At 34.5% G+C, this 27,845-nt stretch overlaps 1 protein-coding gene across 6 annotated transcripts in view; it reads left to right on the forward strand.

Annotated features, from left to right (window-relative positions):
- CSMD3 (CUB and Sushi multiple domains 3) overlaps positions 1-27,845 on the forward strand; it is a 1,257,965-nt gene that overhangs the window by 652,890 nt on the left and 577,230 nt on the right. For all 6 annotated transcript variants that reach the window (XM_086695899.1, XM_086695901.1, XM_086695900.1 and 3 more), the window contains one exon: positions 13,107-13,210. In XM_086695899.1, coding sequence (XP_086552025.1) covers positions 13,107-13,210 — 104 coding nt within the window. The remainder of the gene's footprint in view (positions 1-13,106; positions 13,211-27,845) is intronic.

The following is a 27,845-nucleotide window of genomic DNA, read 5'->3' on the forward strand; positions in this document are numbered from 1 at the left end:
ACAGTCACAATTTGAAAGAAACATTCTAAGTGGAATGAAAGGGATTCTGCTTAGAAGTATCAGTAGTGAAGGCCTTTTGGAGCAGGTGAGATTTAAGGCAATCTTGAAGGAAGACAAGTGATTAGCAATGCAAAGAGGAAAGTGTCTGGGGCAGAGTTAAAACTGCTCCCAGGGGTGCCTGGGTGGCTCAGTTGGGCCTTTACTGTCAGCATGGAGCCTATTTTGTATCCTCTGTTCCCCTCTCTTTCTGCCTGTCTCCTGTGACTGCACGCGCACTCTCTCTCTCTCTCTCTCAGAAATAAACATATAAAATAAAAGGAAATGAAATAAAATAAAATAAAATAAATTAAAATAAAATAAAATAAAATAATAAAATTTGCTTGCAAAGGTCCATGAAGACCCTGCCGTCTCCTAGAATTAAAAAGATGGCAGAGGTCGTGTGGCATGGTGGGTAAGAGGATGATTGAAGAAACAGAGACTGTAGAGCTGAAGAAAGCCCAGATCACACAGGGCATTCTGGGATCCATCCAAAAATATCATGAGGAGAATGACCGAACCAGTTGTTCTCTCACTTCATTCACATATCTCTCAAATGTCATGTTCTTTCCTCCCCTGTCACTGACCACCTCTATCACCCTCCGTCTCCATGCTTTATTTTTCGTTACAGCACTTCATAATACTTATGAGTATTTGAAGATTTTATATGACATCGTATTATCTAATACTTTCCTATCTGTTGTGTATTTCTCCAAAGAAGGGAAGAAAGTCTGTCTCTATCCCCAGCACAAGGATAGAATGTGGTAAAAAATGGGTTCTAAATAGACAGTTATAGAATGAATTAAATAAATTAAGAGGTTTTAGGTAGAAGACTTACATTAGCTGATTTGTGTTTCAATGTAACTTCCAACATTTAAATTAGAGGCTTATTAATTGAAGTGCAGTTCTCAAAACAGGAAAGAATAATATAACTACCTCTCCTCACTTTTATCCCAGCCACTTCCCACAAAGATGTTCGTTAGTGGACCAGGAATCTTTCTCCTTGGATAGCTGTGGCAAGCAATGGATTCAGGGTCAAATAATTCTTGTTCTACCCTAACTTCTCGGGCTTCCACCTAAATTGCTTACTTGGGAAGATAATTTGGGAGGAAAGCAAGATTTTCCATAGATATTAACTAGTAAAACTGCATTAATCAATGACTACAAGAAATAAACAGAAGTTCACAACAAAGGCTATGAATTGAGAAGCTAATATCAGGCATGCTTCCTCTTTGGTGTCATATGAAAAAATAATAAGAATAAACTGAGGTCAAGAATTAAAACACACTCTGCGGTTCAGTATATATATATATATATATATATATATATATATATATATACACATACACATATATATACATATATATACACACACACACATATATGTATATATACACACATATATATACGTATATACATATACGTATATATATGTATATATATCGTATCTGATTTTTCACTAGCATGTTTGTGTATCTAATAACTTTGAACGAATATAATTTTTAAATAAAGCTTTAAGTCAAATATCATCTGTAAAAATAGATACAGATAGAGAAATGGAGAGATAGAAATAGCCCTTCTTACAAAATTCATTTTAATGAGCCTCATTTATATTTATTGTCAAAAAATTTTCTGTATGTACAACCTAACATACATTTGTGATGAATATCTTCCTAAAACAAGTAACATTATTTGCAAGTATTTTCTTCAAAATTTATAAGTTGAAGTTGATAATTTATATGCATTATGAAATTTATATCCTCTCGTAGCTAAGCATAAATAAATGACAGAAAAGAACCAACAGTTTTGTATGTTGTGTTATAGATTTAATATCTGATGCATTTTTTCATTTTTATGTAGCTTTTTCCCTTCGGTGAAACATTTGTAGTGCCATATTTAATCTGTCATTGTTACATACCAGTAAACCCCTAAAGGGGAAGAACAGTGTAGAGATACAAAAGACAGAAAAAAATAAAACAAAGCTGAAGCTTTTATCATTCCATCAATATCTTCCTGCGTCTCCAGACTCCCTCCACCCCCTGTCCCTAAAATATGAGTCCTTGTAAGAACTGAAACTATTAACTGATGCTGGCAGCAAAGTGGAGGAAACTAAAGAATTCCCCAGGCTGGCACTTCTCATTTTTGAATGCTCTAGTCCAGAGTCTTAGAATGTATCTTCTGCAATGAAATATCCAAGTATAATACTACAATGTATAATCTTTCCAGAATATGAGTGATTAATACTTTCCTCTAAAATGAGATTACTTTGAAATGAATACATGTTGGCTTCACATGTATCATATTTAAGACTTTTATATCTTACAATGTTTATCTGGTTCACAAATTTCAAGTATATTTACCTTTGTATATTTATTTTTTACAATGATAAGTAAATTCAAATGAATACTAAATAGTTATTGAACATTAATTTCCCATATACCACATAATACTTATCATATATAATACATATTACAAAAACAGCCAAATTTTAGAATTATTCTAAAATACATTTTTTCAAACAAATGCTCTGCATATTCTGCTTTATTTAAATTAAACTTTATACCCAATACAATTTGATTAAATAGTCCTGTGAAACAGATTTTTGTGTGGGCTTTTGAATAGCACTTTTTTTTCCCTTTAAGTTTGTTATCTTTTTTCAGGAGTCTCTATACCCAACATGGGGCTCGAACTCATGACCTGAAATCAAGTGTCACATGCTCTTCTGACTAAGCCAGCCAGGCGTCACATTGAATAGTGTTTTCATATGTAGAAATAGAGGAAAGGGGAAAAATTACTATAATTATTTTTATTTGGGATAAACAAATCCAGATTGAGTCTATTCTCAACACCTACTTTTAAATTTTTTTTTTTTTTCAACGTTTATTTATTTTTGGGACAGAGAGAGACAGAGCATGAACGGGAGAGGGGCAGAGAGAGAGGGAGACTCAGAATCGGAAACAGGCTCCAGGCTCTGAGCCATCAGCCCAGAGCCTGACGCGGGGCTCGAACTCACGGACCGCGAGATCGTGACCTGGCTGAAGTCGGACGCTTAACCGACTGCGCCACCCAGGCGCCCCTCAACACCTACTTTTATACCAAAGTTTGGGTCTTGATCTAATTCTGCCCTGCTCTTCTTCAAATTCAGATTGTTTCTGCTACCAAAGAGAGCAAATGAAAAGCAATTAGCACCCTGTCAACTCTCTACTCAAAATTCATTATTTGCTGCTCCACATTTAGAAGATAAAGTTCGAAGTCCTCAACATGATGGGACCCCTACCTCCATCTTTAGCCTTCCTTCTCATTGGTTCTTGTTTTACAGTTGGCAGTACAGAAACAAGAGTATTTTTTTTCCCATTGTGACATTTTTCTGCTCTCCCCTAGAAAGTTCTTACCCAATTCTCATCTTTTCTTTACCTTGCACTCCCTGGGGATTTCCTCTTTGAGGAACTCTTTTCACTTTTCTTTCCAGTTGGATTGGATGGTTCTCCTCTCTGCTCCCATGTCATCCTCTGTGTCCATATCCCAAAGCACATAAGATAGGGTATGGTATTTATCTTGTTGGTGTCTTGTCTCCCCATTGGACTGTGATTGCCAAGATCTAGAAGTATATGAAAAAAAAAATGCTTTAATTAGATGTCAAATTGACTATGTAACTTTGCATGCATACCTTAAACTTAAACTTTGTATATTTTATACTTATGCATATATTATGCATTCTGGATTTCCTCATCTGGTAGCAAAAGTACTTATTAATATCAGAGTATTATTGCAATTGTAATTCTGAAACAAACATAATGTAGAAAAAGCTACTTCCAGGAAAGATAAATTTCTAGTAGCATAGAGTTTGGGGAAGGCACTCTTCTCTTTGAATTGTAGTAGGATTTTCAAAAAAAAGAACTTCATTTTCAAGATCCATGATGAACAGATGTGAACATCTATTTTATGATGATTAGCTTATCATAGCTAATAATAACTGCCATCTATGAGGGTCTATTCTGTATCAAGCACAGTATGTTTTTTACAAACCTTGTTTAAAGTAATGCTTACTTAAACTTAGGAAGTGAATTATGAACACTCTTTTATAGATATCAGAGACTTTCCCCAAATAACATAGCATTCTGTGAGAGAGATGAGATTTAAACTCTAGGCATTGCCTGTACTCTTAGCTGTATAGCCCTGTCTCGCTAATGAGTATAGCTTGGTATTAATATCAAAGCATCATTAATTTTTTTAATTTAAACATCATTGAAGATTCATTTGAATGCTATGCTGATTATATTGGTATAAAATGTTTTATACAATGGTCAGCAACTAGAGAAATATTGAGAAATTTCATCAAGTTTCAGATTTATTTTGATGCAAAGACAATGCAGACTTTATCATGGAAGATAAAATAGCTGATACCAATCTATGCTTCCTATACTCTGTTCCCAAGGAATTGACATAATATTTGTTAGCTCTTAGGTTTCAGAAATTATCCCCTCTTGCCATCACTATTTAAGACATGAGGGATATGGCTGACATCAAAGAACATATTTAAAAATTGTGTTATTATACATCAGGTATTTGGCAGACAGTTTCTTCTAAATTGCAGACTTTTACTGTGCAAATGAAAAATACTGTGATGTTTAAGCACATGGTTGTGGTATTAGGCCAACCTGCTTGTGAATTTTGGGAGGATTTTTTCTATTGGATGCTGCTTCTCTAGGACTTCAGTGTCATTCTTTATTGTAACCACTATTGCCTCTACACCTGGATGTTTCTATTGCTTTTGCCACCCTCTCCAGAATAGCTGGGAAAGCTTAGATCTCATGTCTGTACTCTAAATGCAATTAGTGATAGAGAATATAATATCTAATTTTATTGTGGACTATGCTGTGCTTCCTACCATGATTTCTAATTCTTTAAATACAAGGTGGATAGTTAGATGCTGAGTGGCCAAACTAATGTGCAAATATATACTACATAAACTTTTAGGATTAAAATAAAGCAATACATATGTGGTACTGAGCCTAGTGACTCCCACCATATAAATATTTGCTCTTTTTTTTTAAATTTCATAGGTAACAGATATACAGTTTATAATTTAGTGAGAATTCCACATGACTTCATGAGATGCAATAATATAGAAGTTATGGTTTTAAATCTCTATGAATGATACAGAGAATAAAAATTATGAGACATAAGTTATATACCATTTCTGTCAAAGTACCTTATGAAAACCCATGTATTAAGCCTTATAGGAAATGGATCTACTAGGGGTTTAATATTTAATGCTGTTTACAGAGTTCTCACTTTTGGAAAGCAATGTTAAAATGCATGAGATTATTCTTAATCAACTACATGAGTAGCTTAAATGTTTTTAACGTAACTCTCAATAGGCAGCACTTTGTAAGCCATTTGGAATCATTACAAATGGAAGTCAAGAGAGTGATTTATTTGGCTAAAAGAAATCAAGACAATTATGATCATTTCTATGTTTTAGGGGCATATTTTACTATCACACCTTTTTTTTTTTTTTCAGCAGTCCCATTAGTTAAATGCAGCTTTCTCTTCCCACCCACAAATAATTAGGAACAAATAAGAGAGGCAAATGTATGACATTTCTTTCCACAAATATACATGGTATTCTTTTAATTTCCCTACTAAATGTTTCAGCCCTACTACCAACTAAACATGTACAGAATACATTCATGTTGCATTGATGAGTATTTGTTGATTTTTTTATTAACTTTTCATTTCATTTCCTCATTAAAAATAAAGGCATAAAAAATGGCTGTTTGGTCAACTCCATAGTAAAGGAGAATCCAAAAAAATATATATATATATTACTTCAGACTTCTGATGGGACTTATTACATTCTGATGCAAACAGAGTTTGTTGTTGTTGTTGTTGTTGTTGTTGTTGTTTTCATATTATTTTTATACCTTCTATTTTTTTTTCTTTTGGAAATATTTCAATGTATTATTTTTGAGTTTTACTATAATGTTTTATTTATATTAATGTCTCTAGTTGAGGCAAAATTAGTTTTTATTTTTTTAATGTATAGATTTTACTACTAAAGGACTATCCTATAATATTTAAACTAAGTCTACATGAATCGAATTAAAATGAATGTGTTTTACAAATTCAATCAGACTATTCCAGCTTCCCAGTGATTGAGTGTCATTGAAACTCTTCAGGAATTTCAAGTGTCTAAAATTTCAAGTGACAGCTCAGTGGTTAAGTGCTTATCTGAAAGTATATGGACTAGTTAGTAATTAGTTCATCACTTAATTTAAAATGAAGTAGGATTCTCATGTTACATATATACATCCATGAATCTCAGTTACAATTTAGGCAAAATAAAATCTGCCATTAAATGGGTGTCCAAATCCTTTAGCACATGATTATACAATAATGACTATCAGGGGTTTGGCATATAATTAGCAATCAAACATTCAGTCATTTATTATATACCTAATTTGTCTCTAGTAGCCAATTAGGCTTTTAAAGCCATAAAAAGGGGGCATTTCCTAATTTGAAATATGTTGTGAAATGGTTTGGGGTGAAGTGGATCATGGGATTTCTTATTTTGATAGGATGACAGATAAAGTACTCTGAGAGGTCCTCCTACTGAAAAAACAAGGAATGCATTTTTCAGTGCATTTATGGTTTACAAAAGAAAGTGTGTGTATATATATATATATATATATATATATATATATATATATACATATATATATATATATATACACACACCCACATAGATACCATACAAATGCATATAAATATGCATATAAAAATACAAACACACATAATGGCATAATGAAAAGAACATGAGCTGGAATAAAAATAGGAGATGAAATGGGAAGAAAGCTTGGTTTTCTTTGGAGCAGAGTGCAATAAATCTCTGGAATGAGAAGACTAAGGCCGGGGACTAGTCTCCTTGGATCAATAGGATCAATAGGTAAATAACCTAAACTTGAAATTTAGCAGTTAGTTAAAACCCTCAGAGGATGTAAAAATGGCACCAGCCTGGTAGTAACTCTTGGATCCAATTAGCATAAAATGAATAAAATTATACCCAATTTAGGGCCTCAGGATTCTCAAAGCTTAAACTCAAATAAATATGGTTTTACTATTAAATATAACTAAATACGTAGAAGAAGCAAGCTACTATGAATGAGTCACTAGAAATAACAAACAGAAGTATTTTTGGGAAATGAGGGCATTTGAAAGCCCTCCAGTATATGGCAGAATTTAGAAAGTTACGTGCATGTGCAGGACAAGGCATATGTTCAGAAAAGACCCTAAGCTTTCACCACTGGCTGATCTATCAACTCAGTGTTAAGCAGCAAGTGAAGGTTAAGGCAGAACTGTAAATGGTCTGGCTAAGTACTAAAGGAATGTTCCAGTACTGAGCCCATCCTCAAAGACTGGAGGAGGAGTTGCTATGGTCTGAAAATTTGTGTCCCATCAAAATTCATGTGTTGAAATTTTAATGCCCAATATGATGATATTAGGAGGTGGGGCTTTGGGAAGTGCTTAGGTCTGCAGGATGGAGCCATCATGAAGGGATCGGTGCTGTTATAATAAAAGATACCTCATCGTTCCTAAGACCTTCTGTCTTACCAGGTTACAGAAGAAAAAAAAAATTTTTTTCCATCTATGAGGAAGCTTAGTCTCACCAGATACTGAATCTACCAGCATCTTGATCATAGACTTCCAGCATCAAGAACTGTGATAAATAAATTTCTGTTGTTTATAAGCTATCCAGCATATGGTATTTTGTTAAAACAGCCCAAACATACTAAAATCATTATTTTTAAGGCACCTGTATTTAAAAACTTCCAGGCAAAATATTTATGAATACAAGTTAAGCTTTCAACAATCAAGAACAGCAAACCCTGGAGAAGAGAGAGAATCTGATTTCCAAAATTACTGCATTATAATACTCAAATATCCAGTTTTCAGCAACAACGGAATAATCACAAAGCATACAAACAAGCAGGAAAGTATGACCACTCAAAGGAACAAAATAAATTGACAGAAACTGTCCCTAAAGAAGTTCCATCATTGAACTTAGTAAACAAAGGTTTATAATAACTATATTAATTCTGCTCAAAGAGCAAGGACAAAGAATTAAAGAGAACCACAAAATGATATATGAATAAAAGGAGAATATCAATAAGGAGATATACATTATAAAAAGAATTCAAATAGAAATATTGAGACTTTACAATAAAATAACTGAAATAAAAGACTAGAAGTTCAATAGCAGATTTGATTAGGTAGAAGACAGAGTTAGTAAACTTGAAGATAAGACAATTGAAATTACCAAGTCTGAAGAATAAAAGGAAAATAATTAAAAAAGAATGAAAACAAAATGAAAGGACATAAGAAACCTGTAGGATATGAACAAGTGGGCCAACAAATGTATTAAAAAAGGCCTAAAAGGAGAAGATAGAGAAAGGTACACAAGGAATATTTCAATAAATAATGGTCAAAATTTCCCCAAATTTGAGAAATACATAAATCAACACAACCAAGAAGCTCAACAAACTCCAAGTTAAACTCCAAGAGTTCCATAGCTGGACACATCATAATCAAATTGCTGAAAGGTATAGACACAGAAAATCTTACAAGCATTAGGAAAGAAGTCACTGATCATGTGCAAGAAATACTAAATATATTAACAGCTGATTTTTAATAAGAAAAAGACATGTAATTCAGAAAGCAGTAGGATGACATAGTCACAGGGTGAAAGAACAGAGAGGTCAAGCAGGAATTTTATAGCTGTCAAAACTGTCCTTGAAGATTGAAGGTGAAATCAAGATATTCCCAGATAAATAAAAGCTAAAGAACTCAGAAATAAGTCCTCACATCTATGATCAATTAATTTGACATAGGTACCAAGACCATTCAATGAGGAAAGAATTATTGCTTCAACAAATGGTGCTGGAAACATTTAATAGCCACATATAAAATAATGAAATTGGATCTTTACTTGTACTATATAGAAAATTAACTCAAAATAGATCAAAGACCTCTGTTTAAAGACTTAAACTATAAAATTCCTAGAAGGAAACAGACAGGAAAATTTGCCAAATAGATCTGACTATGTTTCCTTAAATTTGACGCTAAAAGCATAATCAACAAAACAACAAAAGATAAATTGTATTTTGTTACATTAAAAACTTTTGGGCATCAAAGAACACTATCATAAAAGTGAAAAGGCATGCACACAATGGGAGAAATTATTTTTAAATTATAACTGTTAAGAAACTAATGGTGAGAATGTATAAAGAGGTTTTACAACTCAGCAACAATAAAACAACCTAATTAAAATGGGAAAAAACTTGAATAGCCAGTTCCCCAAAGAAGATATACAAATGGCCAATAAATACGTGAAAAGATGTTGAACATCATTGATTATTAGATAAATGTAACCAAGCCACAAGTAGATGCTGCTTCACACCTACTGGGATGACTATAATCAAAAGAAAAATTAACAACTAGTGAGAATGTGGAAAAATTGGAACTCTTGTGTGTGTGCTGGTGGGAAATTAAAATGTGCGACTCTGAGAAACAGTTTGGCGGTTTCTCAAAAAAACTAAACATAGAATTAATATATGACCCAGAATTCCACTCCTAAGGATATACCCCAAATAATTGAAAACAAAGATTCAATATTTACTCGTGTACCAATCTTCATAGCATCAGTGCTCACAATAAGCAAAAGACAGACATATCCCAAGTGTCAGTGAACAGAGTAATGGTCAAAAAAAAAAAAAAAAAAAAAAAAGAAAAACTATTTACATATGATGGAATATTATTCAGCCATAAGAAAGAAACAAATTTGCTACAATATGGATGAATGTCAAAGACCTTATGCTAAGTGAAATAAACCAGATACAGAAAGACAAATATTGTGTAATGCTACTTACAAAAAATACTTCTAATGGGCAAATTTGTAGGACAGAAAGCATGTTAGACGTTACCAGGGGCTGGGGAAAAGGGAAAATGGTTGAAAATTGGTGTAATGAAAAACCTTTGGAAACAGATGGCGGTAATGGTTGCACAACATTATGAACATAATGTCACCAAAATGTACTCTTAAAAAAATGGTTAAAAGCACAAATTTTCTTTTATATATATTATCATAATAAAAAATAATAAACAAAAATAGAGAAAACACATTTAAATAGTATTAGAAATAGAACAGGACAAAAGTACAGGCTTAGCATAGACAGAAAGTAAATAACCATAGGAAAGTGAATTTGAAAATTTTCTCAGTATTGAAATGTTTCTGGGAAAAATTAAACTTAGTTAAATTGACTCAAGGTGGAAAAAAAAAAAAAAAAGAAAAACCCTGAAAGCCTGAATAATTCTAAAACCAAAAAATAATTAGGCCATCAGCAAAAGCTTAACTACTATTCCCCCCAAAGAGGCTTAGATTTGTGTATAGGATAGTTCTACTCAACATTCTAAAAGTCAATTATTTTCAAACTTAGAGAAGCTCTTCCATAATAGAAATGAAAGTGTACATGTCACTTTATTTGATGATATCAGTAAAATTTTGATACTCAACTAGCAAGTAAAATCAGAGAATAAAACCTCCTTGCCTTCACAAAGTATATTTACCTCAATAATATTCTTAATGGTGAAACATTAGAAGCGCGCCCTTTCAAATGAGGTACATTTTAATGAGACCAACTATAGCCTATTCTATCCGACATTGTACCAGAGATTGAAGGCAGTTCAGATAAAAGAAACAAAGAATAAACAAGAATCAAAATTGTTGCTTACAGAAGACATGCTTGTTATATACAAAACAAAAAAAAATAATTTACAAGTAATAAATAACAGGGAAAAATAATAAAGTCTTATCAAGTTGCCTAAATATGAGCTCAGTGAAGAAAAGTATTTCTATATACAAACAACAAATGTTTTGTATATTTTTTACATACAAAATAACAAAACGTGTTTTCAAAATGTGTATAGAAAAATGGAGTATGTGACTCATAAGATAGAGTCTTATTTTATAGTAAAAACAGTTAAGCCAATTTATGTTGCTTCCGGGACATGCAAACTGACTGAAAGAATAGAATCTGGAGCTCCCAAACCAACATCCTCATATGTAGACTCTTGATATATGTCAGAGTCTGCCATGCAGATCACTGGGGAAAAGAGGTCTATTCATTCAATTAAAATTATTAAGACAACTGTTTTTCATTTTGGAGTTAAAAAATGAAGGTAATGCTGTGCTGGTTTTCTATTATTATTGCATATGTACCTACTTCATACTTTTTATAGTAGTTAGTTTCCCCAAAATAAAGATTTGAAGAAAATATCTTTGTGACATTGGATCATGGGGAATGCAAAAATACTACTTATAAAATAAGAGATTAAAATTCCTACTGTAGTAAATTAGTAATTTCTTCTTATCCTCATATGCTCACTTCAGTGTGTCTTAAATATTGTTCTTTTCTACATGTGCTATAAAGGAAACATGTTAGGAATCACTGACATAAGGAATTACCGCAATCAATAACAAGCAGTTCAAGTGAAAATAGCCAAAATACAAAGAGTCATGTCACAGAAAAGGAAACATAAATGATAAATATATAAAAATGTATACAATTTAATTACTAATGAATAAAACACAAAAGATCACTTTTAAATTCTCTAGATTGATAGAAATAATGTAACTTTAATGTACATGAATTGTGAGCATTTAAAGTGGTAAAATAATTTTGAAAAACCTTATGGTACAGTATTATGAAATTGAATTTTTGCTTTGTTATTATCCAGAAATTACACTTCTAAGCATATAACCTAGAGATAGATTTTGAACCAGAAATTGTTTAATAGTGTTCATAACCATGTCTGCTTATAACAGCAAAAAAATGAAAAACAACCTAAATCTCTCTTGACAGGCAATTATTAATTGAGAATATTCATATGTAACTCAGTGGACAGCAGGAAGCACTCAGGGAAACATATTTTTTTTAACTACAGCCATGTAAAATGTATAATTGAATGTTTTTATATATTCTATATTTAGATTTGAACAAAAACAATTGCTTTAGTCAATGCTAATATAAAATCATTTAAAAAATCAAGAGATAGGCATAATCAAAAAAACTTTTTTTGTTATAAAGTTTAAAAAAACAATATAAAATCTCTCATTTTTTAGAATTTCCTTTTAGGATACCAAAGTAACAAATAGTTATGAAAATTATTAGAGAGATGTCTTTTTCATTTATTCTTTAGTAAAATTGGTAACCTTGGGCATTCATCTTTTTTAATCTGGTAATGAATAATATTTTATTAATTATTTCTTCCTCAAGGCATGATTGTATATAGGACGGTATTTATGTTATTTTTTCCTGCACTTATTCTTAATTGTTATTATTTAATATTAGGTTCCTGATTTAAGAATTGCAATTTTATTAAATACAAATTTTTGTATAGATGTGTAAACGATGTATGAATGCATGAGTATATTTTAGTAAAAAGTAATAACTAAATTACTTGTTGTGGTATAATTTGCTCCCAGTTTTGTTAGAATGTCGTAATGTATTTGAGGGATTCTGTTACCAAAGGATACACAAAAATAAATCTGATACCTTTAAATCTGGTGATCTAGATTCAAATTTAGCTCTAACATTTTTTAAGCTTTACTATTTAATGGAAATAGCACACTCTGTGTTTTTTCATGTTAGCTTTATAAAAATATATGCAAATGTATGGAAAACCACTCTCCACCTACATGTACTTTTTATAAAGCCTTCTCAAAGTAGATTTGCATTAATCATGCTTCAAATAAGAATGTTCTATAAACAGAAGCCATGCCATTCCATTGAAAAATTATTACAGAAGGTACAATACAGCAAATAAAAATCATGGAAATTGTAATGACTGAACTTTAGGAAGAGTCTAACATGATTAACTTCCATGATAATAATTTTTTATGGATACATATAGTAAGTCTAATACACATTTTAAATGTCCTTTTGTCATTGCTTTCTGTTTTTATTAAATAGTGCAACATTTTTGAAAGATTTGTTTCTGTTTATTTCTAGGTTATACAGATAAATTTTGAAGAATTCGATCTGGAGATTGGCTATGATACCCTGACAATTGGTGATGGGGGTGAAGTTGGAGACCCCAGGACAGTGCTCCAAGTGTAAGTGCTCAACATTTCATTGTTGACTTTGCCTATCAGGTCCTTATTAAATTTTACCCTTTTTTGGTCCCTACCACTGCTAACAACAGACGAAGCATAGTAACTTGGTTATTATAATCAACCTATGTATAGTATTTTTATTAGTTCTTCTTGAGTGAGGTTTAAGGTACCTGATTGAAACCAATTTTTTTTTTTTTTTTTTTTTTTTTTAGAATTCATTGCCAGACAGTGACCTGTAAGAAATGGAGGCTTATAGTAAAATTGCAGAAGTAGTTGATTAGACCTTATTTTGGAAAATATCCTTGCCACTACTGAACTTAAAAATGGATTGAAAAAATAAGTATAAAATGGATCCCAGAGGACTCTGATACTGGTACTGAACACTGATGTGTGCTGTTCTTATTAGCCATAAAAACACACCTAGCCATCGAGATTTAAGTTTAGAGTTTTACAGTGGTTTAACACTTGAAGTAGTTAGCAATAAACCACTCTCAGAGTTGAAATAGGTACAATAGACCAAATATGGTTCTTAATCTGGGCTAAAATAATGATCATATATTGAAACAAAGGAAACGTTAGGAATTTACTTATTGCCCAATCCTTAGGCTTTTCATTATAATAATCTACCTCTGATAGTGGCATGAAAAATGTTGGAGCTGGGGGAGCATGTTTTCTCTTCTGTGAACCTCAAAATCTTAGGGTACACTTTCTCTCAGAATTCCTTTCATAACTGTTGATTTTCAGTTCAGGCTTTACCAACCCAATGGATTTCCCTACACCTTCAAATCAAAGTTCACACTGAGTATTTCATCTCCAGTGGGAATAAAAATTAAAGCTTCATTCTGTGAGCATTACCTTTTAGACTGTTCAATCAATAAATCTAAATTGGTCCCCAATGAGGGAGAGCTAGGAGAGAGAAAGAAAAAAAAAATGCATCATGTTTAAGTAACCCTAAGACTGCGAGACTAACGTGTGTGAATGCGCCCGCGCGCGCACAGACACACATTATTCAGATGCAGATCTTTTTGTAATGATATATATCTAATGTTTTTACAAAACTCAAAAGAAATAGGGCAATAACTTTACTGTACATGTTTACATACCGAGAGGAAAAAAAAACACACACACACACAGCTCTTATTTTAAATATAGTCATACATTATCTTAAAAAAAAAAAAAAAAAGAACTCTTCTTGGGACGCCTGGGTGGCTCAGTCAGTTAAGCGACCAACTTGTCTCAAGTCATGATCTTGCAATTCGTGAGTTCGAGCTCCATGTCAGGCTTTGTGCTGACAACTCAGAGCCTGCAGCCTGCTTCAGGTTCTGTGTCTCCCTCTCTGTCTGTCCTTCCCCTGCTCTCATTCTGTCTCTGGCTCTCTCAAAAATAAATAAACATTAAATAAATACACATTAACTCCTCCTTAATCAAAAGAACTTCTGTATAAATCCAGAACCCTATTCTAGGTGGTGGAAGGGGAGAGGGTTACACCTTTGTTTCCTGACCCCTCCATGTAAACATGCTTCTCCTACCTTCATACACTCCACTGCTGCCTCTGCCACACTCCTTAATTCCTTAATTTCCTGCAAACCTACTTTTTAGAGAATTTTGAACCCACTCTGATTTGACCTCAATTGCCTCAAAAAAGAAAAAAAAAAAACAAAAACAAACCTAAGTTTCTGTTAGTGGTTTTGCTGTCCATTTCAAAATTCTCCTTGTCAAGGGTGCATGATGTCCTTATTTCCTTTTACATTGGAAGACAGGGGTGGAGATATTTTAAAATGAATTTTAAAAGTCCTGTATTGAATGAATCAAATATCAGATGAAGTATGAAGCATGGGATAATTAAGTGGGGGAAAAAAAGGCTTAGAATTGGATTTTGGAAGAAGGCAATCCCAAAATTAGCTGGACAACAAAAAACCCTGTAGAGGACAAATGTGCGGAAGGGAAGTGCCTTTATAATCCAAGTAGAGTCCAATGCAGTTAGCTGTATGTTACAGACTAAGATAAGTTTCCTTCTGCTGCTAGTAGGAAAAAGAAGAAAAGGTTACACTGTTTCCTCTTCTCACATTCCTGTCAGAGTTGGAATTAGATCAGAAGCTCCTTTGAACTCTAAGACTCTATAATAATAGAACTTACTGGATTTGTATCTACCAGAGAAGCTGATATAAATTTGAGTGAACCTGAAGCATATTTCTCAAGGAAATTAGCTTTCCCAATTTTAGGACCACCCATTTGGGCATTTGCAGGGCCCAGAGTAAGAATGCAATTGCAAACGTAAGAATGCAATTGCAAACTCACATATCAAATGTCTAAATATTAAAAGGTATAAATCAAGCTACTTGCCTTAAATACAATATATTCCATCCTCCTACCTTGATAAATACACTTTGGAATTGTGTGATTTTCCTTGCTGGGACATGAAGTCATGGGCAAATACGGTCCTAGCCCCAGCCAGTAGCTGCCCCTGACTCTTACCAACGTCAGCTCCATCCTTCACCATGCATGTGGACTCCTCAGCCTAAACATTCAAACTACCCACACCTGCCTGAAAACACTGCCCACTATGCCAAGGGATGCACATATGGGTCCTGTAATCTGGCCCTGGGAATAACATACCTGGGAAAAAGGCCCATGCAAGTACAGGTAGTGGGGAAATCCGGGTACCAGGTGCCAGTGAGTTGTAGAACAGTACTTGTCAAACAAACTGTAAGACAGAAGATTTGTTTTTATTCTTATCCATCTTGAACTGATACTTCTGCAAAGTGAAAGAAAAATAAATTTCTCGAAAAATGAAATAAAAACACATATAAGTACAATCCCATTATTTTCTATGGCAAAATTCACCACGCAAAATTACTCTTTGAAATTACTCTAGAAGTTTGAAAGACTTACTTCCAACTTCTGTTCTAATGACACCATGGGCTGGCAACTGGTCTAGGATCTGGAAGGAGAAATGGGGGAGGGATGCAGGTACCAGGCAGACACATCCCTGGGTGATAGTTAAGGAAAGGTCAGAAGACGACCCTCCGTGGGGAAGGGATCAGGAAAGAGGCTGTCTTGTTCACATTTAAAAGTAGCATTACATATGTGGCATGGTAAATTGTTAAGAATTTATTTAAAGAAACTGGTTTATTTTATTTTTTAAATGTTATTTATTTTTGAGAGAGAGAGAAAGAGAAGGTGGGGAAGGGACAGAGAGCAAATCCCAAGCAGGCTACAGAAAGGAACCCCATGTGGGGCCCAATCTAACGTGGGGCCCAACAATGTGGGGCTTGATATAGAGCTTGAACTCATGAACTGTGAGATTATGATTTGAGCCAAAATCAAGAATCTGATGCTTAATCAACCCAAGTGCACCAAGAATTTATTTTAAATATTGCTCTTCTAAGAGTGAAAACTAGTCTCCATCTAGACATCTTATTTAGCAATCTGTTTATTCATCTCTTAACTCCTTTTTGATTTTTAAGTTTGATCCATATGCTAGTAAGTAATTTTTGGCACCAAAATTACTTACTTAAATAAATTTATTTTAAAAGATTCAGTAGCTAAAAGTCAAAAAACATAGTAAAAAAAACATGGAAAATGCTTGCATCTAACAGAAAACTATGCAATATAATATTTGAAAGTATTTTATAAAAAGATGAATTCAGCTTATATTCATTTTATAAGTTCTGATTAATTTAATAAATACAGGCCGCATCACTTTGGAAAATGTTTAACCAGATATGGAACATTCCAACCTATTCTGTTTAGGTCATAGGATTAAATTAAGCATTAGAAATATGTGGTGTTTTTGTTTCTCCTTTTCTTAATACTTAAGTTCTAAAAAGTTAAGTCAATTGTCATATTCTATTCCACATACGCACAAATGTGTGTATGTATATGTGTGTGTGTGTATTCAATAGTCACAACATATGTTCAATAGTTAAAATTATCCTCTAAAAAAGGGAACTAATTAAGAAATTTTTTAAAAATAATTCTTGTAATTTCTTTCTCCAAAGTACAAAGCATATAGTTTTTGCAGTACAGTAACTTAAAAATAATGTCAGTGTGCTACATCTCTTTACCTTGAGACTGACTCCAAAGAAATATCCATGATGAAGTTATCAACAACAAAATCATTAAGTAATGGAGAATGTATTGTAGTTGGACTTCGTATGTGACACTGAATTCTCCATATAGTTTTATCAGATGCAAATTCCTGAAATAATGCCAATTTAAGTCACAAACCTAAATTCACAATTCAGAGATTTGTTGCTTCTGTCATTTGCTGCCCCATAGTCTATTGTCCATTTGTAGAGTTGTCTATCTCTTATTAATTTCCTCTCCAATGGAATTACTTGGAGAGCATTCTTTATCCCCCATTTTGAAATAGCATTTTTTATTCCTGGCAACTTCATAGTGGTATAGTGACAAGAGTCAAAAGAGATCAGAATATGAATTTAGCCGGCTGATAAAAATTCAGGTAATGGATTTGAACAATCATGGTATTATCTTTTAAAGGCTGTTAAAATGAGTTTAACTTTCTTCAGATTGTTTTCCATATGCTTTTTCACACTTAGTGTAAATTCACCTGATAGTGAAAATTGATGTAATAGATGTAAGAGAACTAACAGTGATGACAAAGCAGTTACTGGCATTGAATTCACCTCCAGCCCTCATTTCATCTGCACAAAGAAGGAAGGGATGCTGATTATTTGTCCACCCTTTTCATCTGTGTAGCACCAAACGAAGATGGTTAGGCATTTGATCAAGCACGTGATTCTCTTTCTTTTTCTGACCTTTTCTCTCACATGCTTTGCTATTTCATTATTGGATTCACGGTGACACTGTAAAGACTTGCAAAGTGAAAGATGAGAAAAAAAATGTCTTCTATCCCTGAGATAGCCCTTGAACTTGTATGAGAATGCACTGATCGTGAATGGATGACATTGTATTTGAACCAACATCTTAAGGTGAAAACTGCTGTTTTAGATATCTAAATGTGCTTAATTCCCTTACTTTGAAATTCTGGGTTCTCCTAAAAAAGTCAAAGTACAATGTAAAATTTGCTTCGCAGATATACGTTGGTGTGGATTAGCAATAGTCTTCCCTAGGAACTTTTTTTGAGTACATACACGCACGCACACTTTTTTGTTGACCTAACTTTAAAATGAATATTTTATTAACTTAATATTTTAGTAAGTGATATTTATATTAGCTCTCTGGAAAAGATAGCTCTGTTTTGCTATGCTTATGGATTATTGTTATTGCTCTCAGTTCATTGGTTCATATGTTTTGACAAGCTACTTTGCCCAAGGTTTTTTTTTTTCTTTTTTAACTACTCAGCCATTCACTCTGTTAAAATGTAGGCTCCACTCTTAGTATGAGACTACACATGATATTTGCCTTGAGCAAACTCTTCTACATCCAGGGAATTGTGCTTCCCAAATTTGCTTTTGTACTTCCCTCTGTTAATAGTGAAAAAAAAATCTAAATACCAATAAACACCATGGGCTGATGAAAGAAGGGAATATCCTAAATATAGCACCAAGGTAATATTTTTAAGAGATTGATGACCACAGTATAAATAAAAAGAGCTTAGAAAATTGACCAGTCAGAAAAATTCTTCACCCCTTATGGTAGAGTTATTCAACAAAAAGAAAAAAAATCTCTTCTTATTACTCTTTACTCTGCTTTGCACCTCTCCTTACCCTCCTCCACCCCCCACCACACACACACGCACACACTTACTCATACACGTGCTCACCATCACTTTAAGTTCCTTGAGAGTAGCAACTATCTTTTACTCATCTAAGGTTTCCCAAAATACCTCACACAGCCTCGTGTTAACACTGCTGGGTATTGCATGAAATATAATGGGAGAGGCAAAAGTACTCTGTACCAAGATACTTACTGAGACACGTGAGCAGAAAGGATATCTTTGCAGATCTGTAGAACGCTGTGCAGGCTATCTGGATGCCTTATTTCACTCAGGATGCTGTCACAAATATACCACGGACTGGATGCTTTATCGACAACAGAGATTTATTTCTCATGGTTCTGAAAGTTGGAAGTCCAACATTGCCAGGAGATTCAGTGTCTGGTGAGGATTCACTTTCTGATTCACAGATGGCCATCATTTCACTGTGTCTGCACATGGCAGAAGGAGGTAGGGATTTCTCTAGGGCCTCTTTTATAGGGGCAGAAATTCACGGATGAGGGCTCATCCCTCATGAGATAATTTCCTTTCAAAGTCTCTACCTACAAATACCCTTATACTTGGGGATTAGTTTTCAACATATGAAATGGGACAGGATGGGGCACATTCAGTCTCTAGCACTGGGGATTTCAGCAACACTCACTGATACCACATCCAGGAAAAGCAGTCAAACTGACGGCAGCAATTTTTTCATCCTGTGGACAAGACTTGGTGTATACTCATTAAGATGACTTACTGTTGGGCCACAGTAAATACGTGCCCTTGGACTTGAGAATTACCTTAGGCCAAAGTATGAAAATAGCCTCTGTGACATTTTGACTTCTAGCAACAACTTATTAAATATAGAGATACCTTACTTTTTATAGTTCTTCATTATTTCTTCACTGTGAGCATAGCTACAGCTTTCTTTTTTTTTTTTAATTTTTTTTGATGTTTATTGATTTTTGAGAGACAGAGCAGAGACAGAGCATGAGCGGGGGAGGGGCAGAGAGTGAGGGAGACACAGAATCTGAAGCAGGTGACAGGCTCCAAGCTGTCAGCACAGAGCCTGATATGGGGCTGGAACTCACGGACCGTGAGATCATGACCTGAGCCAAAGTCGGACGCTCAACCGACTGAGCCACCCAGGCTCCCTGCTACAGCTTTCTATTATGAAAACCCTGATGATTTTACTAAAGGACAAGTCAGTTTACTACTGTTTGCTTTGGTTTGTTCTCTGTGTATTTATTTCTGAATAGATTGAATTATCTAAAATAAATAAAAAAGTTTTCTAGTTATTGTTTTTCTCCTAATCAGGAATATTTTTACTATGGTAGACATTTCAAAAGTGGTTGTGAAAAAAATATTGCAACAAAATATAGGAAGGGTATCTAAATAAGCTAGATTTCCTCCCACAAACAGTAACTATTATAAACACTACACCTTGCTAGACTGCTCAATATATAAATTAAGTGTGGTGTACAAAGTTCAGTCCTAAGATGTACGTGCTGAGGCCTTGATCTTCCATTCTCCTTCCTAAAACAAATGTCGATACAGAAATCTTTTTGTATATGTAATAAGAACTGTGACAGACCTGTTCATACACCTTATGCTTTTGAATTAGCCAATAATTAGCATTTCTGAACACTAATCATAAATGAAATAAATGCCACAATTACTGACTACTCAAGTTGCCTAATTGAGCTACCATTTATGTAGTCCTGTCATTGTTAGTACTTTTGCATTATTATTTTTAAAGCACTATATTATTTTTGTTATCTTTCTAGTATGTTGATTTACCTTTTTTTACTTTTTTATTTTTCCCAGTTTTATTGCGATATAACTGACAAAGCGTTAAGTATTTAAAGTATATGCCATGATGATTTGATAAATGTATACGTTGTGAAAGGGTTTTTCCTCATTGAGTTAGTCAATCCTTCATCACCACCTCACATATTTTTCTTTTTCCTTTTTTCTTTTATTTATTTATTTATTTATTTATTTATTTATTTATTTTTCTTTTCTTTTCTTTTCTTTTTTTTTGTGTGTGTGTGTAAGAACATTTAAGTTCTATGCTCTTAGCAGATTTCAATTATATGAGACAGCAATACAGTGTTATTAACCATAGTCATGATTATTTAACTTGGAGCTGAAAATTCATACCCTGTTACCAACCTCTGTTTATTTCCCCAACTCCCAACACCTGGCAACCATTTTTGTACTCTGTTTTTATCAATTTGCCTTTTTTCAAATAAGATTTCACATGTGAGTGACATTATACAGTATTTGTCTTTCTCTGTCTGGCTTTTTTCACTAAGCATAACCCCCTCCAGTTTCATTCATGTTGGTGCAAATGACAGGATTGCCTTCTTTTTGAAGATTGAATAATATTCCACTGTATGATATCATATAATATTCCACTGTATAGTATAATTTAACATTTTCTTGATCCATTCATCTGCTAGCAGACGCTTAGGTTGTTTCCACATCTTGACTGTTACAAATAAGGCTGCAGTGAACATGGGAGTCCAGAGATCTCTTTGAAATACTGAGTTCATTTCCTTTGAGTATATACCCGGTAGGGGGATTGCTGGATAGTATGGTATTTCTATTTTTAATTCCTTGAAGAACCTTCATACTTTTTCATAGTGACTGTACCAGTTTACCTTCCCACCAGTGACATACAGGGGTTTCTTTTTCTCCACATCCTCACCAATATGTGTCACTTCTCGTCTTTTTGATAATAACCATCCTAATAGATGTGAGGCAACCCCACTTTCTGATGTCACCCAGTGGTGATATTTCAAGGTTTCAAGGTTGTTGTTGTTTTATTTTAATCTAATGTTTTGCAGCCATCATCATGCTTAGTGAATTTCAGTTTCACAAAATGAACATGTAAATCACTCTTGATGGTGGTACATTAGAAGATTTGATATTAAATGTTTCCATAAAAGACAAATGTTTCATGATACAAAAATATGTTGGAATATAGGACTGAAGCTGTTATCTCTAATGGATACACCCATATTCCTAGAGTGATTATAAAGAAAATCAGGCATTGAGCCTAATAGAATTTTGTTTTCCATATTGTATTTGAGTACTTGAGAAAGATTTCTGAGTGCACTTCATTTAGAGCTTTTACTCTTTTATCCTAGCATGAAGAGGCAAACCAGGAAGATTAGAATGTATTATGAACACTGGGGTTATTCAGCCTGTTAATCAACATATATTAAAGAAGTTTCTTTTTTTAAGTTTATAGATAACAGGTTCATAAAGATGTATTTTTTTAAGTTTATTTATTTTTGGGGGGGAGAAAGAGCAGGCATGGGGAGAGACAGAAACAGATAGAGAGAGAGAGAGAGAGAGAGAGAGAGAGCGCACCAGACACAGTCCTAAGCAGGCTCCACACTTTCGCAGTGTCAGCCAGGAGCCCACTGAGGGGCTCGAACTCACACAATGTGAGATCATGACCTGAGCCAAAATCAAGAGGTGGATGCTTAACTGACCAAGCCACCCAGGAGCCCCAATAAAAATGTATTAAAAATATACTAAAACCATTTGAATACTCATTTGAGAATGATCTAAGACTCCTTCCTGCATGGCAAAAAAAAAAAAAAGCACCCTTGATTGTCAGTGATGGGAGTTGAACAGAAAGTCGTCCAAAATGGATGAATCCTACAGTTTGAGTCTAAACTACACTGCTTGCAGGGATGTTGGGAGGAACCTGCCATTGAGGCAGCATGCAAAGTGAATAGTTTCAAGGGAGATACCCAGTGTTAAAAAATAGAATTAAAAATAAAATCACCTACCAAGAAAGAATCCTTTTCACTATATGTAAAAAAGACTGAATTAGTTTTAATATTGAATAAGGATTAAACCAGACTGTGACCCACATTATAGGCAATCTGCTAAAGAGATTGAAAAAGAGAAACAATCTCACTCATTTGTGTAAGCAGGTGCAATCCATTACATACATGTTAATTATCCTTATCAAAAGTAAAACAAAATAACCGTTTTATCCTCATGATAAGCTGTAAGTGACATCCTGGAGCCAAGTACCATGGCTTTAACTCTCGCTCATGGAAGGAGTGTAAAAAGATGCCATCTTTTTTCATGTTCACATTGCAAAGAAATGACTCCAAGGCCTCCATGCAAGACGTTTTTGGACAAAACCAGAAGCGGTATGTTTAGCTTTTAAAACATTCACATCTAAAAGAAAGAGAGAAAGCAAGCATTTATAATTTTAAGTTTTCTAAAGGAAATGATAAAAAGAAATGGAAAGGAGGAAAGTTTTCTTTCCCTTTTGGAACCACGGACAATTCAAAAATGTTTTATTTGTATTTGTGCCTATAATTTTTCTTTTTGTGACTACTTTATAATAAAACTACAATTTTATAATTATCTCTATTGCTGTTTCTACTTTTCCTCTGGGCAGTTTGCAGTCCTCTAAATATACAGCAAGCCCACAGTAAAATACAAAGCAAAGCAATTACTAGGAATACAATAGGATGAATTTAAAATTACAGTACAATATTAGCCTTAGAGGAATAACCTTTAAATAAGTTGTAGAAATGGTGAATGGGTAAAGCAGATTCTTGATTAGCAATGATCAAAAATTCTCTAGGGGCACCTGAGTGGATCAGTCGGTTGAGCGTCCAACTTTGGCTCAGGTCATGATCTCACAGTTTGTGGGTTTGAGCCCTGGATCCGTCTCTGTGCTGACAGCTCAGAGCCTGGAGCCTGCTTCGGATTCTGTGTCTCCCTCTCTCTCTCTGCCCCTCCCCTGTTCGCACTCTGTCTCTGTCTCTGTCTCTGTCTCTTTCTCTCTCTCAAAAATAAACATTAAAATAAATAAATAACAAAAAATTCTCTTTTTTTGTCTCTCACCAAACACTAGTTTCACAAATTGCTGTGATATCTATATTGGTTATATATTCAAATGACTAAATGTTTATTATATTATTTTATAGTAGCTTATGAAATCTTACTAAGAGTAGCCTCACCCTGGAGCCTGAACCTAATTTTCTGAGTTTTTTCTTGAGAGCCCAGTAAATTTCTCCTAAGTTTCCATCAATCACATAGGAAGAATTACATTTACAAGATAATCCAGGCCCTGCAGTAATAATTCCATCTTTCCAAATAATTTTTCCAAGATGGAAACACAAAGATACCCAGAACCATTATCTAATATTAGTATGAGGCCCCTTTGAAGGGTACATATTATACTTCTAGTGTTTAATAATACATGGTTCTAATTATCATAAGTCTTGAGGACAAAGCCAGTCTGTCGGCCATGTTTTGCTTGGGTCAAAATCAATAGTTATATTATTATAACAGTAAATCTCCATTGATAATAGACAATCACTTTTGCTTATCCATACTTGGACTGGAGAGAACTTATATTTCGAAGTTAATCAAGTGGCATTAGACCTAGCTTCTGCAGTCTTCATTTGTAAATGGAAGATTTCAGTCTGTCATCTAATTAGATGCTTGTCATTCTGCAAGCTCTTTCCAATCAAACCAGTTAACAAAACTGGTTTTGTGTCAAATTTAGGGAGTGAGTGTTGCCAACTTTGAATCTGGAGTTGTCTCTTGTCCAGCAAGAGAGCGGATGCAGAATTAAATGTGTGAGAGAGCCTAATGTCCCGGAGGAGACAAGAGCCCAGAGTAAGGGTCCTTGCTCCATTTTTATTAGGATCAGAAGGCTTACAAACGTGATGGGTATGAACAAAGAGACAATGAAACTGTGAACATTAACTTGTGTGTGTGAGAGAAAGGGGGTTTCGAAGATATGCAGTGTTAGGGGTTTGGGTCAACACAAAACAAAATCCAGGTGCCTGGGTGCTGGTCAGATGATTGTTTATGGCAGGCAGGAGGCAAGCCATCTGTCTATCTAGTTTGCCTAGGGGAAGACAGAGCATGCTACCTCAGGCTCAACAAGGCACCTTTCTTTTGCTAATTAACTCCGGTCAGGGCAATTTCACTCTGCTGCCATCTATAGCCCTGTTTACCTGTTTACCTATTCTGGTACTTCCCTCCTGTGAAAGTAGCTTTCTGCTTTTGTACTCTGTTGGGGGTGCTTTCACCCTGTTTACCTAATCTTGGGTGCTTTCATCCTAAACCTTGTTTACCCATTGGTGCAAACTCAGGGAATTGCTAAACTTATTCCCCACAAGTGAGTATCTGGATATGTATTAGTTACTTTACTTTGGCATTCTTAAAAACTAGTAAGAAGATAGTCTCACTTTTGTTCTGCCAGCAATTGGATTCCTGGATTTATAAGTCCAGATCACGTGTCTACTGGTATAAGAGAAAAATTATGTCAGACCAGTTAAACAGGGAAAACTTTCTTCAAGACTATTGGCTCCTACTGCAATAGGGACCAATACTATTGAAATAGGAGTCAATACTATTACAATAGGGAAGAGGAATCAAACTCAACTGGTAAAATAAAAAATAGAGTGGTTTTTATGAGCTGAGAAAACTAGAGGAAAGTTACTGAAGAACTGTAGATGGGAGATTAGTCAGTATGAATAGGTCATCTGTGTTTGCTAATTGATGCTGATGTTGAGCTCTTACCCACCCACAGAAACTGAGAGATCAGAGTGCTAATTCCTTTGATGATTATGCTTCAGAGGGATGGCTCCCAGGTCCTTGAAAGAACACATTCTTGGGGTGTAGAAAATTTACTTCTCAAAGTGCAGAGAAAGGATTTACAATTCCAAGTTTTCTAAAGTAAATGCTCTTTAAAAAGGTAGGCTAGGTCTCTCTAGTCTGGAAGAAGACTGTTGAAAGTTTAGTTAAGCTCAGGGGAACATTAGGAATACAATTTTCAGATGTTTGGAAGTTGTGATTATGGGACATATTCCTGGGAGTACAGAAAGGAAAAAAATGCTTTAACAAATAACATGTTTTTGCCCCTAATAAAGCGTGATTTTTAAAGCAGTTGAAACAACATTGCTGTGAATAGGGTAGCAAGGCTGTCCATGAACATTCTAAGTTTGCGAGAATACCTTCTTTCAGTTGAGTTCAGTGCCATCATCAGTTGCTCTAGAAAATGTAAGTTTTAGGTCCTTTTTGAGAACAACTGCCTGACACTTTATGTGCTGCTGGCTTTACTTGGCAAGCCTGGGTCTCCCTAGGTTTTTCGTTCACTTTGATATGATCATATGGATGATCAACTTCACTTGAAAGACTCCCTCCATCACAGGACCGATCTTTCCTCTAGGACAATTTTAGGTGGATAGAATCTCCCGGTCAATAGTGGGGGCAGAATTCTTCTGGTGGGTCCTTCAAGGTCCTTATAACCTTATGTCTCAGGACTTCTAGGGAAGAAAAAAAGCCCTTTGAAGTATTGAACATGTTTATGAGAGGATTCAGTTAAATTGGGTACAGGACACGATCTCTGACCCCAGTTCATAAGTCTGCCAAATATAAGTTCAAAGGGAAAAATATTTTGCTTGCTTGCAGGGGTTGCTCTGATTTTTCATAAGGCTAGCAGTAAAGTTCTAGGCCATATGAAGCAAGTATCCTGCTGAATTTTAGGAAATGAGTTTGATTTATCTTATAGGAATCTGTAAATACGGGCATAATTACTGGATGGCAAGTAGAAATCAGGTAACTTCCTCTCTCTGATTCATTAGGCTGTGGTTTCCTCCAAGTGGAAAATGTGTGTATTAAGACAGAATTTACCACTGCCTGAGGATCAGCATTTGAACAGGGAAACACTTCTTCAGACCATCCAGATATCACAATACATAACTACACAAAATCTCTTAAACACCACAAGAATTAATTATATGACATCCAAGTGCCATCAAAATTCTAGAAAAGTTGGTTGGGGAAAACTGCCTGTACATAGTGGCCTATAAAGCATTCTGCTGACAAATTTTTCATGTCTTTAGAATGTTTTGAACAACTTCATCTTTTAGTTATATGTGGTAAGAGTCTAGTGCCTTTAAAATCTCTCTTTTACTTAGATGATTATGTTGATGAGATAACATTACTACCCAAGAAATATGGACTATGCCATAGGAATATTTTTGTTAGATAATTCCCATAGTTCAGTCACATTTCTTTTAGCTCCTTTCCTTAATTTTTTTTATGTTTGTTTATTTTAGAGAGAGAGAGAGAGAGAGAGAGCAGGAGCATGAGTGGGGGAGGGGCAGAGAGAGAGGGAGAGGCAGAGTCCAAAGCAGGCTCCAGGCTCTGAGTTGTCAGCACAGAGCCTGATGCAGATCTCGAACTCATGAACAGTGAGATCATGACCTGAGCTGAAGTCAGATGCTTAACCAATTGAGCCCCAGGCGCCCCTTTCGGCTCCTTTTCTAATCCATTTGTACATTTGTGTGTGTGTGTGTGTGTGTGTGTGTGTGTGTGTGTGTGTGTGTGTGTGAGAAGCATATTTTTTGGGAATTAACAAAAATTCTTATTGTATTGGATATGAGGCTTCTAAGTTTGAAGTCTGCCACACTTAACAGTGGCTTTTGAAGCTCTGTCAGCAAAATCATTGCCTTCTGAAGTTTTCATTCTGCCTGTGTGAGCTCTACAAGAGAACACTGATCTGAGCAGGCAGTTGTACAACCTTTAACAAGTCAGCTATCAATCTTCCATGAGATACTTTATTTCCCCTCAAAGTAGAAAATCTTCTGTTTTTCCAAATTTGTTCTGCTGCATGACAGGTAACAAACACTTACTATATAGGGGTGCAATTTCTTTTTATTGCTATTGACGAGGCAGCTTGTGTCATCTAAGTTCAGGGCAAAATAGAAGCTTCCAAAATTTCGTAAGAAATCAGTAGACCATACAAAACCTCAAGTATCCAGAGCATATGACATACTGGCAAACATTATTAAATTGTCATTGATGAACAAGAATATTAGACAAATCAAGTCAGGGCCAAGCGTCTTCTTCTATTACCATGGAACAGCTGTGATCATCTATTTGATTAGGATC

This window comes from Puma concolor, chromosome F2 (assembly GCF_028749965.1).
Source record: "Puma concolor isolate L17-30 chromosome F2, mPumCon1.1.hap2, whole genome shotgun sequence".
Taxonomy (NCBI): domain Eukaryota; kingdom Metazoa; phylum Chordata; class Mammalia; order Carnivora; family Felidae; genus Puma; species Puma concolor.